Source organism: Acomys russatus, chromosome X (assembly GCF_903995435.1).
Source record: "Acomys russatus chromosome X, mAcoRus1.1, whole genome shotgun sequence".
Classification (NCBI taxonomy): Eukaryota; Metazoa; Chordata; class Mammalia; order Rodentia; family Muridae; genus Acomys; species Acomys russatus.
The window spans coordinates 23,575,370-23,593,553 of NC_067169.1; the positions used below are offsets into that span (position 1 = coordinate 23,575,370).

At 45.2% G+C, this 18,184-nt stretch overlaps 2 protein-coding genes across 7 annotated transcripts in view; one reads left to right on the plus strand and one right to left on the minus strand.

Annotated features, from left to right (window-relative positions):
- Shroom2 (shroom family member 2) overlaps positions 1–18,184 on the minus strand; it is a 1,329,704-nt gene that overhangs the window by 843,333 nt on the left and 468,187 nt on the right. The gene's annotated exons all lie outside the window — the stretch shown is intronic.
- Iqsec2 (IQ motif and Sec7 domain ArfGEF 2) overlaps positions 1–18,184 on the plus strand; it is an 87,030-nt gene that overhangs the window by 44,427 nt on the left and 24,419 nt on the right. For 3 of the 6 annotated variants that reach the window (XM_051142100.1, XM_051142101.1, XM_051142106.1), the window contains one exon: positions 15,063–15,200. The exons of the other annotated variants lie outside the window; for them this stretch is intronic. In XM_051142100.1, coding sequence (XP_050998057.1) covers positions 15,063–15,200 — 138 coding nt within the window. The remainder of the gene's footprint in view (positions 1–15,062; positions 15,201–18,184) is intronic. 6 annotated transcript variants of the gene reach the window in all.

Genomic DNA, 18,184 nt, shown 5'->3' on the forward strand with positions numbered 1-18,184 from the left:
TGCACTAAATGGACTGGAAAGATGGCTCAACAGTTAAGGGCATTGGTTGCTCTTACAGAGGGCCTGGATTCAATTCTTAGCACCCACATGGTGGTTCACAAGCATCCATAACTCTAGTTCTAGGGAATTGATACCCTCCTCTGGACCCCCCATAAGGATGAGGCATACATGTGATATGCAATACATATAAAATAAATGAATCTAAAAAACTGAAAGACTGCAGAAATTACAAATATTATAGTCTCCCAGAAATAGAGGAATATATAAATGGAACAGAGTGAGGAGTTTTAGATGCAAAGCCACATGTTGAAATGGGAAATTCATTTGTGATAAAGAAGACAATTCAGACCAGTAACACATATGAAAACATGGTTGTAGAATTTCCAGATGAAAATCTGGAATGGTTTCATTACAATATTAAGATAGAGAAGGCCTTACAATGTGAGACTTTGAAACCCTTGAGTGGTGCACCCCTTTAATCCGAGCACTTGGGAGGCAGAGGCAGACAGAGTTCTGTGAGTTTGAGGCCAGCCTGGTCTACAGAGTGAGTATGTAGGACAATCAGAGCTGCATAGTGAGATCCTGTCTTTTAAAAACAACAGCAACAACAACAAAAACAAAGCCTAGAAGCCAAGTCAACTGTGATGGTACATGCCAGTATTCCCAGATACTCAGGAGGCTAAAGCAGAAGGATTACTTGAGGTCAGGAGTTCAAGGCTAGTAGGAGCAACATGGTGAGATCACAGATCCCTTCTCAAAACAAAACAAAACAAAGAAACAACAACAACAACAACAAAACAAAATAGAAGCCATAAAATAGAATGATATTTTTCTGCACTAACATTTAAAATTCTGTTTGGAGAAAGGTAATGTATACAAGTTAAAACATAAATAACAAGCCTGGAGGTAGTGGCACACGCCTTTAATCCCAGCACTCAGGAGGCAGAGACAGGCGGATCTCTGTGAGTTCGAGGCCAGCCTGGTCTACAAAGTGAGTCCAGGACAGCCAAGGCTACACAGAGAAACCCTGTCTCGAAAAACAACAACAAAGAAAAACCCCAAAACAAACAAACAACAACAACCAAAAAAAGAAAAACTAATAAATAACAAGGCAGTACAAAGTATCCTTACTATATAGATATCAGGTACAATGTTGCTCTCTCTGTCTAAATCTATATTGTCTCCTGGAATACCCAGCCCTTTTAAATTGGAGAAGTAGGTTGGACATGGTAGCTTTTACCTGTAATCCTACCATTCAGGAGCTGAGACAAAAGGAACTGTATGTTTGCAACTAACCTGTGCTATGTAGTGAGTCCTAGAACAGCCTGCACTATGGAGTGAGATCCTGTCTCAAATAAAGTAAAAATAAAATGTTGAAATAACATAATTCGATGATTCAACAATGAAACAGACATTTAACCTAGTAAGTATGAATAGCCAGCCGCTCACCTTATGTTAACTAACTGAAGGTTAAACCATAACAAACTGTCTTTAGGTATAAAAACTTAAAAAGATAAGAAGGGTCATGAAAAACAGAACCTCTTAGATGCTTTGACTGGAGTACAGATTAATACAGTTTTGTGCATGTTTATTTTATGGGGCCACATTGTCCGTTGCCAGGAGACTTTCTCTTTTCCTTTTTGGATTTGTGAGACAGGGCTTGCTGTTAGCAGCAGCTGCTCTGAAACTCGTGATTCTTCATCTCCAGCCTCCTGAGTGCTGGCATCACAGGCTTGTGACAGTGGATAGCATGAGCATAAGAATCGTGGATATGCACATTCCTCCAAGCTGAGAACCAGGTCTTGGAGCAAGATTTTTCTGAGGATTTACTGACAGAGAAAGCCCAGCTTAGTGAGACAAAACTCTTTTCTAAAACACCCAGTCCAAATTGCAAACATGAGCTCTCTTGTGCACCTCCTTATTAAATACCCTGTAGACTATTACTCTTTTTTAAAACATTAATTTTTGCTCGTGTGTGTGTGTGTGTGTGTGTGTGTGTGTGTGTGTGTGTGTGTGTGTGTTGTGTATGCATGGGGATGCAGGTATCTTTGTTGTTATTATTATTGTTTGTTTTGTTTTTTCAAGACAGGGTTTCACTACATAGCTCCAGCTGTCCTGGAACTCACTATGTAGACCAGGATGCTTGCAGGTGTCTTTAGAGGCCAGAGGCACTGGGTGCTCCTGGAGCTGGAGATGTAAGAGGTTATAAGCTTTTGATATGGGTGCTAGGAGTCAAACTTAGGTCCTCTGCAAGAGCATGCTCTTAGTAGATGACCTATCTCTCCAGCCTCAAATACTACTCTTGACCAAGTCTTCTATATTTTTTATTCATTTATTTTATGAGCATGAGTGTTTTGTTTGCACGTATGTATGAGCACCACTAGTGTGTCTAGTGGCAATAGAGGCCAGAAGAGGGTATCAGATGTCTTGGAACTAAAGTTACAGATGATATGGGTTCTGGGAATTGAACCTAGGTAATCTGGAAGAGCAGGCAGTGCCCTTAACCACTGAGCCACCTCTCCAGCCCTATGATCATCTCTTAATTAAAAAGTCATATAATGTATGCCTTAAATAAAGACATGATTTGTGAGTAATCTTTACCTTTAACTAGTCAATACACTTGTTAAAGCAGTGAAAATAACTTGTATCTTCATTTTAAATAAACCAGACATTCTTAGGACTGGAGATGACGCAGTGGTTAAGTGCACTTGCTGCTGTTGTGGAAATGGAGTATGTCTGGTCCTACTTTCAGGGAATTCTAGTCTATCAGTGAGAAAAGAAGCATAGTGTACTTTGGAATGAGACTGAATTAGACTGAGCTGGCTGCCAGAATATAGGCTTATAACCTCAACTGGCATGTAGGGAAGGCTTCCTATAGGTGACATTTATAATGAGTTGGGAAAAAATAATAATTTTTTTCATTCTCTTTCTTTATGAGGAATGACCTTGTCTTTTTTACTCTTCCAAGCATGATGGCCTCATTGGGGAAATAGTTGGGTCAGTTTATTCAAGTTCATGTTTTTGCATTTACTTCTCTATGACTTGGGGCAAGTCATTTACTTCTGGGCCTTTCTTTCCTCCATGTAGTCATGAGGCTAATGCCGGCTTACCTTCTCAGGCCTGTTTGTAGTATTGGAAATGGTACATGTGAAACTGCAGGATGACTGTGGACTATAGAAAGGGAAAGGCCACTCAGATCTTGTTTTCCTACTATCAAAGTCTGTAACACCATAAATGTGTGAAGATGGTTCTGAAACAAAGGCTGGCCCTAACCACAAGCAGGCAGGATTGTGGGAAAGAGGAGGATGCATAAGAAGAGCACTAGGTACCTGGCCTTGGTATGACTTATTTAGGAATTAGAATAAGAGGTGGTTTTGGAAAACGGAACATAGGTCCAGAGCTCTGGCCCTGGTTCTTGATCTTTTTCTTTTGCTGATGATGCTTTCTTGTGATCTCGAAATCTAGAACAGTAGGGCATGGTATGCTACTATTTGCCATGGCATCCATGGCAATCTCTGTCCAAATTCTATCTCTTGAACAATTTCACACATTTCTTAACATGCTTTTTTCTTTGTTGAAAAGGGCAGGATACTACCAACAGCATCATGGATTTCAGTAACTAAGGAGGAGATGATCCCATTCAAATAAATCCATGAGAATTCCTATCACTAAATACCTGAAACACAATAGATACTCAGTAGACTTGCTGTTATTGGTACTAATTTCAGCAGACACTTATAGAATACTGCCTATGAAAGGTAATGGTGGTTGTCCTCCATGAGTCCCCCAGTTTGTTGGGGGGAAGACTGTGAAGGCCTGTGACAGAAAAGAACACAAGGGTAGAGGGTAGAGAATAGGAGCTTAAAGGAAGGGATACATCCCTGTCTAGGGCTGGCACAGGTAAACTCACCCTGAGTTCTGGGTCTTAAAGAATGAGTAAGAATTAGCCAGATGGGTGAAGTACTGAGGAACATTCTAGGCAGAAGGAATAGCATATGTAAAAGAACTGGATGTTTTTAGATAGAGCAAGAGAGTGGAGTATATGGCTACCAGATAGGCTTCATGAGGCCCACAAACCTTCTGAAACTGGATCCAAATGCTTCATGCTTATAACTATGCACATACTTTTATGAGGAAGATAGTTCATAGCTTTCATTAAATGCATAAAGGGGTGTGTATCCCCCCCCCCCAGAAAGGTTGAGAGTCAAACGTGTTAGCAACAAAGTATCACGTGAAAGAATCAGAAGAGTATAATATGATAAAGTTTGTGTTTTAGGAGGCTCACATTACCAGTCAGTATGGAAAATGAATTGCAGGTGGACAAGGTGGCACATGCCTGTTATCTTACCGCTTGGGAGATGCAGGCAGGAGGATCAGGAGGCTATCACTTACTATATGGAGAGTTAAAGTTCAACCAGGGATACAGAAAACTTTGTGTACAAAAAGTGGATTGTGTACATAGAGGCCAATGTGAGGTCTGACTTTGGATTGGCATAGAAAAAAAATAGCATCAAGTAAGGTTAGTTAGTACATTGTGTGACTCTAGTGGTCACCATTCATTTAGAGGCATTTTAATTTCAAAGTTTGGAATCCAAGTCCTTTGAGAGTTGTTAATAAGATGACTTCAATTCAACTATTGAGTGATATAAACTGTTATAGATAGCGAAAGTGAGGGACAGAAGGGAAGAAATGAGTAGACACTAACAGGATGCCAGAGAGCCGGTAACAGACCAATCTACAAGAACTCCCATCAATGCTCATCCACCATCCAAAGTCTTTGGTCTCATCCCTAACTAGTATCTTCCATCCTATCCCTTGTTCTTAGAGATCCCAAGTAATACCAGAGACACTTATTTTCCTGTGGATTAGAGAATGGGGAGGAGGACTGAGGGAGACTTCTGAGTTGTGAGTTAGAAAAAGCTTCCAAAGAAAGTAACATGTAAGCTAGTTACTCGAAGTCCATGCAGTGGTGGTACATGCCTTTGGTCCCAGCACTGGGGAGGCAGAGGCAGAGGCAGAAGCAGAGGCCAGAGGCCAGAGGCCAGATGCCAGAGGCAGAGGCAGAGAGAGAGGCAGGTATATCTCTGAGTTCGAGGCTAGCCTGTTCTATGGAGTGAGTTCCAGGACAGCCAAGGCTACACAGAGAAACCCTGTCTCATGAAAACAACAAAAATGAGCTCAAGATAGAAGATGGAGGGTGCTCTGAGGGTCTGCACAGAATTTGCATATAAGGAGCAAATAAAAATAATAGCTGGGGCAGATGTTAGATGCGCCTCAAGCATATCTGAAAGCATATATTTTTTCAAGGGGGTAGATATCTGGGAAGCTTTGATCAGTTCTTGAATAGGAAAGCATCATTATCAAAGAAATGTTTTAGAAGGAAGGGAGATTTGGGGAGATTTGGGATGATATAGTCATCCAAGAGAAGAGGAACTAAGAAAGTGACAGTGAACAGAGAGAAGAGATGGAATGAGACAATGGTTGAGCAGAAGAAAGGACTGGAGTTAAGAGAGTTGGGGCATAAGAAAAGATGGAAGAGGAGGTGACCATTATTGAGAATGGAGTTCACAGTAGTTGGAGTCTTGAGGCATAGCAATGGATGCATTTATTGCGTGAATATGTACTAAAGCACTGTTGCAGGCATGTGAAGTGGAGTGCTGAGTACTTTAGATAAGACAAATAATAAAGAGCAGGAAGTGTGTGGTAAAGAAAGTAGAGGGTGTTGGTGTGCCTTTAAAGGAGTTATGTCTTTAATGATGAATTGTTGACCAGAGGCTTGAAGGAAGTCAGGCAGCAAAGCCATGTACAGACTTAGATGATGCTCCAGACAGAAGGTATATGTGTGTTTGAAGAACAGGAGGAAGGACAATGTAATTTGAGAAAGGCTGAATAAGGGGCAAAAGGAGTAGAAGAGAAGGTGCCAGCAGCTGATGATATAAAGAATGTTAGGACTATTTAGGAGGTAGAGCAAGCAAATTCTAGTGACTAACTTCCTGCTAAGGAAGCAGGAAGAATCAAGCATGTGTGTCCAATCTGCACTCTGTAGGCTACATCTGGGCACTCTGTAGGCTACATCTGGCCAATAATAGCTATGGTCTAACACAACATTTTAAACTTACTTAAAACATTGTGAGACCTTTTACATGTTTCCCCTTGTAACGTGATTGCATGATTTTTAAGTATAAACTGGAGGGGTCATCGTGTCAAAATGTCAAAAGGTTGGACCTGTCTGATGGAGTAACTCCAAAGTGTGTTTTGGGCACAAGTGACTAGGTATATGGCAACAGCTTTCACTAAGGTGGGGAATGCGGGAGGCAAAGCTTGCACTGATAAGGTTGTGGGAGAGGTCCCTTTGACATCTGAGGGCTGTACAGGCTGCCCTGTTGGAGCTGGTTTAGGGACCCAGCAGAAAGATCTGTGCTAGATAGAAACACACCTGAAGTTATGAAATGGAATGGCATCACTAAAGGGGAGTGAGATGAGGGAGAAGAACTGGGGAAGAGGTAGCAACATGAAGAATGGGTCCAGGAAGAGGTAGAGGGGTGGACCAGAGAAACAGTAGGAAAACCAACTGTGAATGGGCTCACTAAGGAAGGAAGTGGCCTTTTTAAGAGTGTTAAACCTTGTGGCCAGGAGGAATTAAGTCCAGGGTAGAAGTGACTATATTGCTTTAACCATCAAGAAGTCCTGGGCAACCTTCCTAAAAACATTTCCATGCAGCGATGAGTGCAAGAGGCAGATTGCAGTGGGTTGAAGAACTCGTGGGAGGTACTGAAGTGGAGATGGCCAGTGTAGACAAATTTCTCAAGAAGCTTAGCTGTGAAGAAGAAAGAAGGACAGGGGGAGATGTGGAGGCAGGTAGAGGGTTTTGATTCCCAGATGGGAAAGACTTGAGCTTCTATAAATGAGAACAGGAAGGAGGCAACAAAGAGGGAACAGTTGAGAATGTGGGAGATAGAAAGAATGGTTGTTGAGGATGAGAGAGCAAGGATAGGCCCCAGAGCCCAAGTGGAAACTAGTGTCAAATAGTATAGGGGACACCCCCCCCACTTTCTCCCAGAGAGGGAAAGTAGTGGTGGTAGTGGGCATTTAAGTGCATTGAGATTGGTGAAAGGTATGCTTCAAGATGTTCAAAGAACTAACAAAGAACCCTGACCAAGCACATAAATGCTGGAGCCACATAGAAGCAAAGAATACCTATGTCTGGGAGTCAGGGAGGACCCCTCTCACAAAGCAACATTTGATTAGGCGCATGAAATTCATTGTGAACAAAATCAGCAAAGTCATACAGGAATGGAAAGGCTGGGCATACAGATGGAGTAATGAACTAGTTTGAAGACAGTTGGGCATGAGTAAGTATAAGAATGTGGATACCATTGGCGATGGCAGCCGTAATAATGTTACCATGTGTTAAGTACCAAACCGCCCCTGCGGTAGATGCTTTAGCATTTGTGGATTCACTTAGACCTACCACACCTTCTGGAATAGATATTTCCCCATTTTCCTGATAAGGAAAATGAGTCCCGGACCAGTTAAGAAAAGAATCCCAGCCCACCGAGCTGGTTGGTGGTAGAGCTAGTATTGAAACGCAGGCCTGAGTCCATCTGTCCAGAAAAGCTAAGTGAGACCATAGGATAAAGGAGCCTTCAGTGCTAACTTGGAGTCTTAACTTTATCCAGCAGACAATGGAGTCAAGATGAGTATGTCAAGAAGAAATTGGTGCTTAAAGCAAACATTAGGGAGGCTGAAAAGTAAGGAGAAGGGGGTTGTGTGTGAGAGAGAGAACTTTCAGAAGCCTGTCCTTCATAAGAAGGACATGCCCAGTGAGCCTGGACTACCATTCTTTCCTCATGACAACCTTAAGAATTATAGCATTCTTACCACGTTGTAGAGATGAGGAATGGGAAACTAAGGCTCAGGGCTTGAGACCTGGTTAGTGTGATTTTGCTGATTCAGTGTGTGGAACAGTGTGTCAGAGGGATCTCCAAGTTGGAGAAGGGTGTGTGCACGTGTGTATGTATGTGCATTCATGTGTGTGCTTGTCTGCCAGGTGGATCACAGTGCCTTCCCCTGCTTGTCATCTTTCCTCCTCATCTTGTCCTGATCCTTTTATTTCCCGGATTCCATACTTCTTATGTTATCCGAACTGAGGAGTCTGGGAATGGGATGTTGCCATTTCCTTGGCTGTCCCCAGAAGACCCATCTATTCACTTATAAGGCATCTGATCCACTCCCAGCCCTACCATCTATCCATACATTCCATGATACTGTCACCCAACTCAAGTGACTGTCATGCAGCCTGGGCCCTTAGAAATGAGATTTAGAAACAATGAACAAAAATCCCCATTGCATGCGGCTTGGAGAGATTGTTCAGTGGTTAAGAGCATTGCCTGCTCTTCCAAAGGACCTGGGTTCAATTCCCAGCACCCACATGGCAGCTCACAACTGTCTGTAATTGCAAGATCTGACACCCTCACACCAATACACATAAATTTTAAAAAATTTTTAAAAAGGGGGAAAAAAAAACCAGCCCATTGCTCTTGTTTCTACTGTGATTGTTTGCTAGGCATTTGATATATGTTCTAGACCTTGCAACAGTCCTGGGAGGTGGTACAATAAGTCCCACTTTACAGTTAAGGTAGCAACTCCCAAGAGGGGCAATTCGATGCCCAAGGACACATAACGTGGAAGCACTTGTAAAGCCTGGGTTTAGGCCCAGGTCACCCTCTCTTTTCTTTTCTTTCCTCTCCTCTCCTTTTCTTTCTTTTCTCTTCTTTTTTTGTGGTTCTAGGAGCGGATCCTAGGACCTTGCATATGATAGGCAAGTGCTTTCCCATTGGGGTACATCCCTAAGCCATGAACCCAGGTCTTTTTGCTTCTAATGATGTGCATTTTCCATGCTTGATTTCTAAGCATCTTCTTGGTTTTGTGGACTTTGAGTCTGACGGAAACACAAATCTTTGTCCTATAAGGACAGAACGGATTTCTAGCACAAAACTGGAAGGATTGAGTCTGAGACCTGAAGCTCTAAGAACTCCGGATTAAATCCTGACTGTATTTTATGCCCAACTTATCTACGTTCCCTGAGGCTAAGCACCCTTTCTAAAATGATGCTTTTGCAAAGCTGTTGCAAGGGTTACATGAGATGATCTATACAAAGTTCTAGCATTGAGTTTCTGTACTGTGAAGGTGACCCTAAGATTAGGGCTGGGTTGGGGAGGGCTATTCCACAGGGGGACCAGCCATAGGCTCCTTGGAGACTGAGTTGGATGTGGCCTTGGATAAGGTGTCACACTGGCCTCCCCATTTGGATCCCATCCTAGCCCAACTTCCCAGTTCTGGCCCTTCTCTGCAAACTAATGTCTCTGCCTCTCTCTGTCACCCCTGCCTGTGGCCTCTACCCTGCCTTTCCTGGCCCCAGGGAAGAGGAGGAGGAGGAGGAGGAGGAGGAAACTGAGGAAGAGGAAGAGGAAGACGCTCACCAGTTCTGCTGTCCGGCCTCCGAATGCAGTAGTCCCTCCTCTCGGTAACTGAGAGGACAAGGGCCATTTTCTATGCAGAAGCAAAAGCCTTAACCAGCCCCCACCCCTGCCTCTGTGGATCCCTCATGGGACCCTGTCCCCTGCTTCAGGAACCAGATGGGCAAGCATCCTGCTCTTTTTTCCCCTACCTCCTACTTGGAATTCCTCCCCACCCCTGCTGTCTCCCCTAGGCTCTAGCCGCTGAAATTAAAGAGCTGGAGTCCTAGATTTTACTAAAATATGGGAGAAGCAGAGCTTGGAGCTTGAAGCTTGGAACCTGGACCCCCTTGCACCTATATACCCACTTCCCAGGCACCCTGGAGCCTGTAGCTACTGGAGAGGTCTCCAAATGACACCCCAAGGACCTACCTCTGTCCTCTGTGAGCACAAACAGAGATGCAGGGTGCCTAGGCTCAGAGGACCAGACGGGAGCAGGAACCCAGCCTGCCTAGTTCCCCGTCACTCATTCCCTTGCTGCGGCCATAGCTGCCATTTTCTCCAGTGCTTGAAGGCCTCACCTCATCCCCTCTCCCCAGCCCTTCTCACTCCCATAGCGCTCTGTAAACATGATCAGGAGGAAAAGGCCTTTCAGCATGTGTGTTGCTATGTATAAAGAAATTTCCATCAATAAAAGCTGATCTCTTCTCTCTGTCTGATGTATGTTCCACCCCACCCCATCACCCTGGCTCCATCCCCACCAGAACTTTGCCTTCTTTCCTATCCAGGGCTGGTAATGGGCTGGAAGACAGAGTAGGGCTTGATTTGTGGCTTGCCGATGCCTAAAAGCCATCCAATAAATAAATGTATGAATGTCTTTCAGCATGAGCACACCTGTTACCTTCGTAAGTGCACTGGCCTGAGCATCTTTGAACTGGCTAATCTTGGGCATGACTTCTGCAATACGTAGTTTACCCATCTGGAGAATGGGGAGGGTGGTTTGACCAGGATAACCAGAGTTCTTCCAGCTCTGACATTCTGAATCTGAGATGCTACCATTTTAAGAAGCTATAATTATGAGCTTTGAAGATACGATGATTCTGGGACATAGTTCATGCAGTTTTGTGACTTCTCTTTCTACAGTGTTATGATATTTGGATTCCCCAATCCTGTGGTTTTAGATTTCATAATTCTACCATTTAGAAATTCTGATGATATGATTTTCATATTCTGTGATATTAGGATTCCTTGATTATGATACTGTAACTTCAGGATCTCTGAGAGGAAGCCATTTCCCTAACATGACTGAGAACATTTTCTTGATCTAGCTGGAAGCTAAGACTATAGCAGTGGTTCTCAACCTGTGAATCATGACCCTTTCGGGGGTTCAAATGTGTCTTTCACAGGGGTTGCCAAAGACCATCTGCACATCATATATTTACATTACAATTCACAACAGTTGTAAAATTACAGTTATGAAGTGGCAACAAAATAATTCTATGGTTGGGGCCAGCATTAGGAAGGTTGAGAACCACTGCTTTTTAGAGGTACTGCTGGGAGAGAAGACAGCAGCCTTTGTGAATTAGTGCTCCTCTTTCTGTGATGTGTTTATGTTAGGGCATGGAATGGTGGGCAGGGAGTGATAGGATCCTGGGGGGGCAGGGCTTGCTGGAGGAAGAAGGGTAAAATTAGGTCTCACATATTGGAAAAGATTTGATTAGATGGCAAGATGTGAGAAGACATTTCAGAGACTAGGGTCCAAATGGGGAAAAAAGGCACTGGCATGCTCCAGAGTCAAGTTGGCCAATGGTAAGTAATTACTGTGTTCAAGTGTCTAGATGACCTGTGACTGGGAGAACATTGTCTATACTTTATTTGAGTGGCAGTAGAAGGAAGTGGGCAGGGTTAACTGAAGGAAGGAAGAGGGCAAGTCAAGGACTGTAAGAGTGGCAACTCCTGCCCAGGCGACTGCATAGGCTATCGGAGGGGGCTGTGCTGAGGGAAGGGAGCAGGCTTATATCTATTGTGAGAAAAAAAAAAGTGTGTCCATGTGTCTGTGCATCCATGTGCACCTGTGTGACAGGCTACATGGGTCTCAGAGTAGTGAGAGACTGTGTGACCTGCTGTATAACTAAGGAAACATGATTATGTGAGTCTGGGCATGAGTAATTCTGAGAAATCGAGGTTTCTATGTGGGGTCTGGCTCTGTATACCTGGAAGTATGTATGTGCCCAGTGAATTTGATCACAAGGGTAGGTATGGCTCTTAGGGTAACGGTTATTAGGCAGATGGTTACACACATACAGACCTTATGTGGATTTGGGGAACAAGGTAGCTGAGTGAGGTATGCTGGGTCTGGTAGCTCCATGAAAGTAAGCCATGCCAGGCCACTACTTTTGGAAAACAGATATGGGGATCTAGAGTGGGTGGTTCAGACTTCAAGAGAGACTCACATGTTGGCTGGTGGTAAGAGCCACCATGAGATGGGTACACATGAGACACAGAGGAGGCAGGATGTGATCTTGGCGGATCCTGGGAGGGTGAAAGTAAGTTAAAGTTGCCTTGGCTGGAGCATCTGCCCACTCAGGGTGCACAAAATGAGGATGGGCTCATCTAGGCCATTTAAGTCCAAGGAGGAAAAAGAGAAAAGACATTTTGGACATGAAAAATAAAGCAAGTCTTTGAGTCCAAGCCCAGAAAGGTAATGGGTGAGTTTGCTATAGGGGAATTGCAAGTAGCTTGTTGTTGGTACCGCTTTGGAATGTTACAGAGCAGAGTGAGAGGCGGTAGGAAGTGGTGGGAGCACGGGTGGCATGGGTCTTTGTAGCTCAAAGTGCAACTTTTGCCAGAAGTTAGGGATGTTTTCAAGAGAATGTCCCTTTCACTGCCTGGGCTTCCCTTGGATCTACAGGATTGGCTGATTCTTCAAACTTGTTTTGCAAAGTTCACTTCCAACTCTGTGGCCCTTCTGTACAAACTCATGAGTCATTATTCTTAAATGCAGGAGCTCTGCCCGTCTAACTTCAGGCTTTCCTGCTTCCTTGCTTACCACTCCACAAATATGTACCCCAGGGTCTAGTCCCTCGTGTGTCACCCTGGGAAGAAATGGAGACATGGATAGTGCAAAGACTCCACCACTGGGGGAGGGGGCAAGAAAAACATGAGATTTCTATGTAGACTTATTGGGGTGTGTGTGTGTGTGTGTGTGTGTGTGTGTGTGTGTGTGTGTGTGTGTGTGTGTGTGTGTGTAGGTGGAGACTGAACCAAGAACCTGGAGATGCTAGGCAGATGCTCTGCCACTTAGCCATACCACCAGCCTCATGTGCTCAGATTCCCACCTGTGTTATATTTCCTTTGGGGAGAAAACCCAGACTTTACACAATTGCAAGGCTTCATGAAGAGAATAAATAAGTTACAACTGATATTTTTCTAGAGTTGCAAATGAGCAGATCCAGGATTCCAACCCAGGTCTTTGGGCTCCCTGAATCTGTTTTCCCACTGTTTACCCTCAGTTGTTAGCTAATCCAGGCTGGATTTGGGATTGGTCCCTCCATAGCACTGGGTTGGACAGCAAAAACATCTTGCAGAAGAGCTGTCAGAGGCAGTGGCTGCTGCTCTTTACTATCCTCTGCCACTTTTTCTATCAGCTCCAATCTCCTTGCTCAGCCTTTTCCTTCTAGAACCCTAAAGCCCTTGGTTCTCTTTACATACCCTGACCCCCTTGTTTTCTTGTATCTCACTTCCAGTCCCTTCCCAGTGCAACCTAAGTTGTCATGGGGATAGTTTCCAGCAACCTTGCTTTCCTCTTGCCCTCATCTTATGGTATCCATAGCAACAGTCTCCATTCATTTCCATGGCAACTGCATTCTGATTCCCATTCCCTGCTGAATTCCTGGCTCTGGGCAGTACCAATAAAGAGAAGGAGGGAGAGAAGGACCCCCCCCACACACACACTAAACAGGAGTAGCATCTGGGAAGGGTCAGTGCTCCGCTCTCTGTCATGGGCAGGCCAGCCTCAAGTCCCCAGAAGACATCCTAACCTGCTTCTTCTTGTGGTAGAGCCTTGGCTTACAAGAGTCCCTCTACTCTCATCTCTCCTCGCTCCTCCTAGGCAAAGCACAGTCCAGAAGCTTCCTCTCCCAGGAAGACTTCAAGACAGCAGGAGGGCCAGCACAGGCTTTGGGTCTGAATCCCCACTCTGTCAGTAGCTAGCTCTGTGACCTTTGTCAGTCAGCTTCCCTCCTAGAGCTGTTTTCTTCCCCTGTAAAAAAGGGATCCTAATTCTTCCCTGGTGTTTGCCATGCAGATTAAATAATGTGTGAAAAATGCCTGACACGGGGTAGGTGCATACTTAAGTGCCAGTTTATTTTTATTCTGCTCAGCCACCCCCAAGCAGAAGGAATCTCTCTCCTTTACTCCCCCATCACTTCCTGTATTCCCCAGCCCTGATAACTTTCTACTTTGTTCTGTGGTTATTTGTGTAGCATGGCTTATTCTCCCCCTCTGCAAAGGATGCTCTCATTTCCCCCTAAAGAATAGTCCAGCAGGCAATGAGTGTTTGTGCCTACATGTATTCATGTCTACTTCCTTGTGACTACATATGTCTATACTTGTTTCTAGATTTGTTGGCCTTTGTATGTGTCTGTCATGTTATACTTGACCGTGTGTGTGTGTGTGTGTGTGTGTGTGTGTGTGTGCATGTGTGTGTGTGTGTTCCGTGTGATTGGCCTGTTGCTAAAATGTTTTAGGGGCTCTGACTTGAGGGGTTCCATACCTCCAGCCACAGATTCTTCAGCAGTATGTAGGATAGCAAAAGCAACCCCTCAAGCGATCTTGGGTTTTTTTGGCCAGTCTCTCTAATGGAAGGCTGTACTGCCACCCTACAATTCCTGCAACTGTTCCCTGTGCAATCAAAAGGGGGCAAGTTCTCGAGAGAGGAGTTACCAACAAGTAGAGACCCTGTAGCAACACAGGGCTGGGAGTAGGAGAGGCACTGAAATATCATTAGGGGGCAGTCTGAGCTCTGAGGCTGCATCTCGGCTTTCTTCGTTAATAACTGTGTATGACCCTGAGTTACACTTATATCAACTCTACCTCTCTTCACTATGAAGAGGGCTAATGGTGTCCCTTGCAGGGGCAGACACTGACTGTAAAGCCTTACATGCAGGAGGGGCGTGTATGTAAGGCAGTGGTCACAGAGGAGGCAAGCAGGCGTGGAAGGGCACACCTGAGCTACATGTTGAAGTGTGAGCAGAAGGTAGCCAGGTTTAAGTGTGGTACAGGGCTCAGAACAGGTAAGAAAGCTGGAAGCTGTTCTTTTGACAACTTTAGGCTACATCCCTCCTATGGCCATCTCAATCAGATCAAAAGCCAATGTTTTTATGATCGGCTCAGTGTCCCCTGAACTAGTCTGCTTTCTGTTGCTGATAAACCTCAGAGCACAAGCAACTTGGGGAGGAAAGGAGTTGTTTCATCTTATCCTCCCAGATAACACTTTATCATCAGGGAAGTCAGAGTAGGAACTCAGGGCAGAAACTGCAGCAGAGACCATGCTGCCTCCCGCCTTGTTTTTCACAGCTTGCTCTGCTTTCTTGTACACCCCAGGACCACCTGCCCAGGGTGGCACCATCCACAGTGGGCTGGGCCCTCCCACATCAATTACCAACCAAGAAAATGCTCCCACACATGCCCACAAGCCAATCTGATGGAGGCAGTTCCTCAGTTGAAGCTCCCCGTTTCCAGGTGACTTTATCTTGTGTCAAGTTGACAAAAATTAACTAGTACAACTCTCATGACCTGTCCAATCTTATCTCTCATTACTTCCTCTTGGTCACTAAGTTCTGGACACACTGTCTTTTTATTGATCCGTAAACATGAAGCCACGTTGTACTAACTCTACTTTCTTGCCTCAGACAGCTGCACAACTCACTCCCTCGGTTCCATCAGGGTTCTGCTTCTGTGTCATCCCCCTACCCCTGCCCCAGCCTTTCCTGGACGCCACATCTAAAAATAGCACGTTGGGCTGGGTTTATGGCTCAGTGCTAAAGAGCTTGCCTACCCTGCATAATTTTCTGAGTTCTATTCCTAGTCTGTCTCTGTTTCTAGCTCTGCCTCTCTCTTTCTCTTTCACACACATACATACACAGAGAGACACAGATACACACACACCACACTCCACATACACACCACACTCCGCTCCACACATATATACCACATGCCACACACACTACACACACAAACCACACACACACACACACAAACCACACACACACACACACACACACACACACACACTATGATTAAAACATCACTCTTTAAGGCAAGGCGGTGGTGGCACATTCCTTTAATCCCAGCACTCAGGAGGCAGAGCCAGGCAGATAGATCTCTGTGAGTTTGAGGGCAGCCTAGTCTACAAAGTGAGTCCAGGATTGTCAAGACTACGTAGAGAAACCCTGTCTCAAACAAACAAGCAAATAAACAAAAAACAAAAAACAAAAAAAGCACACTGCTTTATTTTCCATTTATACACTTATTTCTACTTAAAATGATAGATCTTTCTCTCTCTCTCTCTCTCTCTCTCTCTCTCTCTCTCTCTCTCTCTCTCTCTCTCTCTCTCTCTCTCTCTCTCTCTCTGTGTGTGTGTGTGTGTGTGTGTGTGTGTCTTTCTCTCTGTTTCTCTCACTATAGTATCACCTCCCTGAAGAAATAATTTGGTAGCTTCAATTTTTATTGCATTTTTGATGATTAATGCTGTTTCTGATAGTTCTTGGTTGGCGTTTATTGAATGAGTTATGGAAAGCTATGGCTGGGTTGGATGAGAAGGCAAGATGGGCAAATTTGTATGTTTCAACATTCTCTCTGTCCCCGGGATAGATAAGAGATTTGCAAATAAGACTGAAGTTTGTGGAACAAATTTGGGTGAGAGTTCTTTCAGAGCAGCCACAAAGCTACCACCTTCACTGACTTCCTCACTCCAGGAACATCTACTCTGGGTTAGGCACCATGTCCTGTGCCAACCAGATAGGAGATTCCCAAATTCTCTTCCTATGCTGGGATACTGAGAGTCATGCACTCTTTGCTAAAGCTAATCTGTGCCAGGAAAAGGAGTCATGTGAAAAGATCGGGGTGGGGGGCTCTGAGCAAGCTTCATCAGTCATTTCTGGCTAGTGGCGGAGATGCAAGGGGCATCTCAGTAGGGGCGTATGCCTTGAATCTTACCAGAACTAGCATGTGGGACATTTCTCAAATTGCACTAGCGGAAATGATGGGATAGCATTGGGAGTAGAAGGTGGTATGTGAGCTGTTTGGGGTGTATGGGACTGAGGAACGTTTAAGAGAAACAGAATCTGGGGCTGGTGAATTAGCTTAGAGGGGTGCTTAATGATTGAGAGGGTGAACTCTGAAATCACACTGCCTTGCTTAATGATTGAGAGGGTGAACTCTGAAATCACACTGCCTGGATTTGAGTCCTGCTTGTTTTCTATATAAAATGAAAGCTAGGAACAACCTTATAGTGTTGTTAGAAAGAGCAACCAAGTTTATTAAGTATAAAGTGTTAAGAATGGTACCTAAATACTAAGTATTCTAGAAGCATTGTCTGTTGAACCTTGAGAGGCCTTAATGCTGGAATGATTGGAAATTGGACTAACTTGTAGGCAGCGAGAGCTGTGGGTGTTCTGTGCATAGACGAGACGGTTGATCAAAGCTGGGTTTGAAATGTGTGTACTGGTGAAGGAGTTGTTTGAGAAACTGGTGCACAGGATCCTCTTAAGGGAGACAAGACAAAGACAAGAGTCTTTGATGCTGGGCTGGGCTGGATCTAACCTGTAGAGGGTGGCATCAGGAGCCTCTGAGGTCTGAGAGAAAAGAAATTTAGCATGAAAAGCAGTCCTTCACTCCTTCTGACTGGTACTTGGGAGGGTGGAGGCTGGACAGTGAGGGAGAGGTTTCACGAGGGTGGAGCCCAGCTCTACTGCTCTGACCGCTAGCACAGAAGACTGGCAGGCCCCAGACAGCCCAAGCTCTTGTGCTAGTAGGTAATCCCTCCCACCCGCCCAGCTTGTCCTTGCCTTGCCCTGCCCTGCCCTGCCCCTTGGCCTTTCTCAATAGAGGCTAAGGAGTGGCTCTTTAATCCTTTTACTAGCCAAGAGCCCCAACAGCCCATACTACTTCCCTGATTTAAAAATAAAAATTATTCTCTTAGCCCCAGCCACACCCATTCTCCCACAACCTCCTCTATGCCTCAGCCTTCCTGGTTCTCCCCACCTCTGTGCTTCTCACCATGCCCTGGAGCTCTGCTGCCACCTGGGTTCCCTGGCAGCCTGGTTACCATGGCACTGTGGGAGCAGGTCTGGCAGAACAACAGCTCTAGGTAACCCCAGCAGGCAAGATCTGGGACCCAGCTCCTGCTACCTTTCTGCTTGAGAGACCCCAGCCCTCCTCCCCCCAGCTGAGCAGAGGAGGACATGAGGAGAAAAAGGAAGCTTCCCCGCAGGGCAGCTCTTTACCTGTGAGGATGCTGAATGGGAGGCACTTCCCACTGTGGCCCAGCCTGTGCCTTCACCCTGCCCTCTCACCAGCAGCAGCACCAGCAGCAGCAGCACGAGTATCAGCAGCAGTAACAACAGCAGCAGCAGCAGGAGCAGCAGCAGCCTGGGAACCCTGGGAACTGGCCAGGCCTGGATTCCAGGCTGCTAAGGGCAGGGGCAGGGCACAGGGGGCAGGGC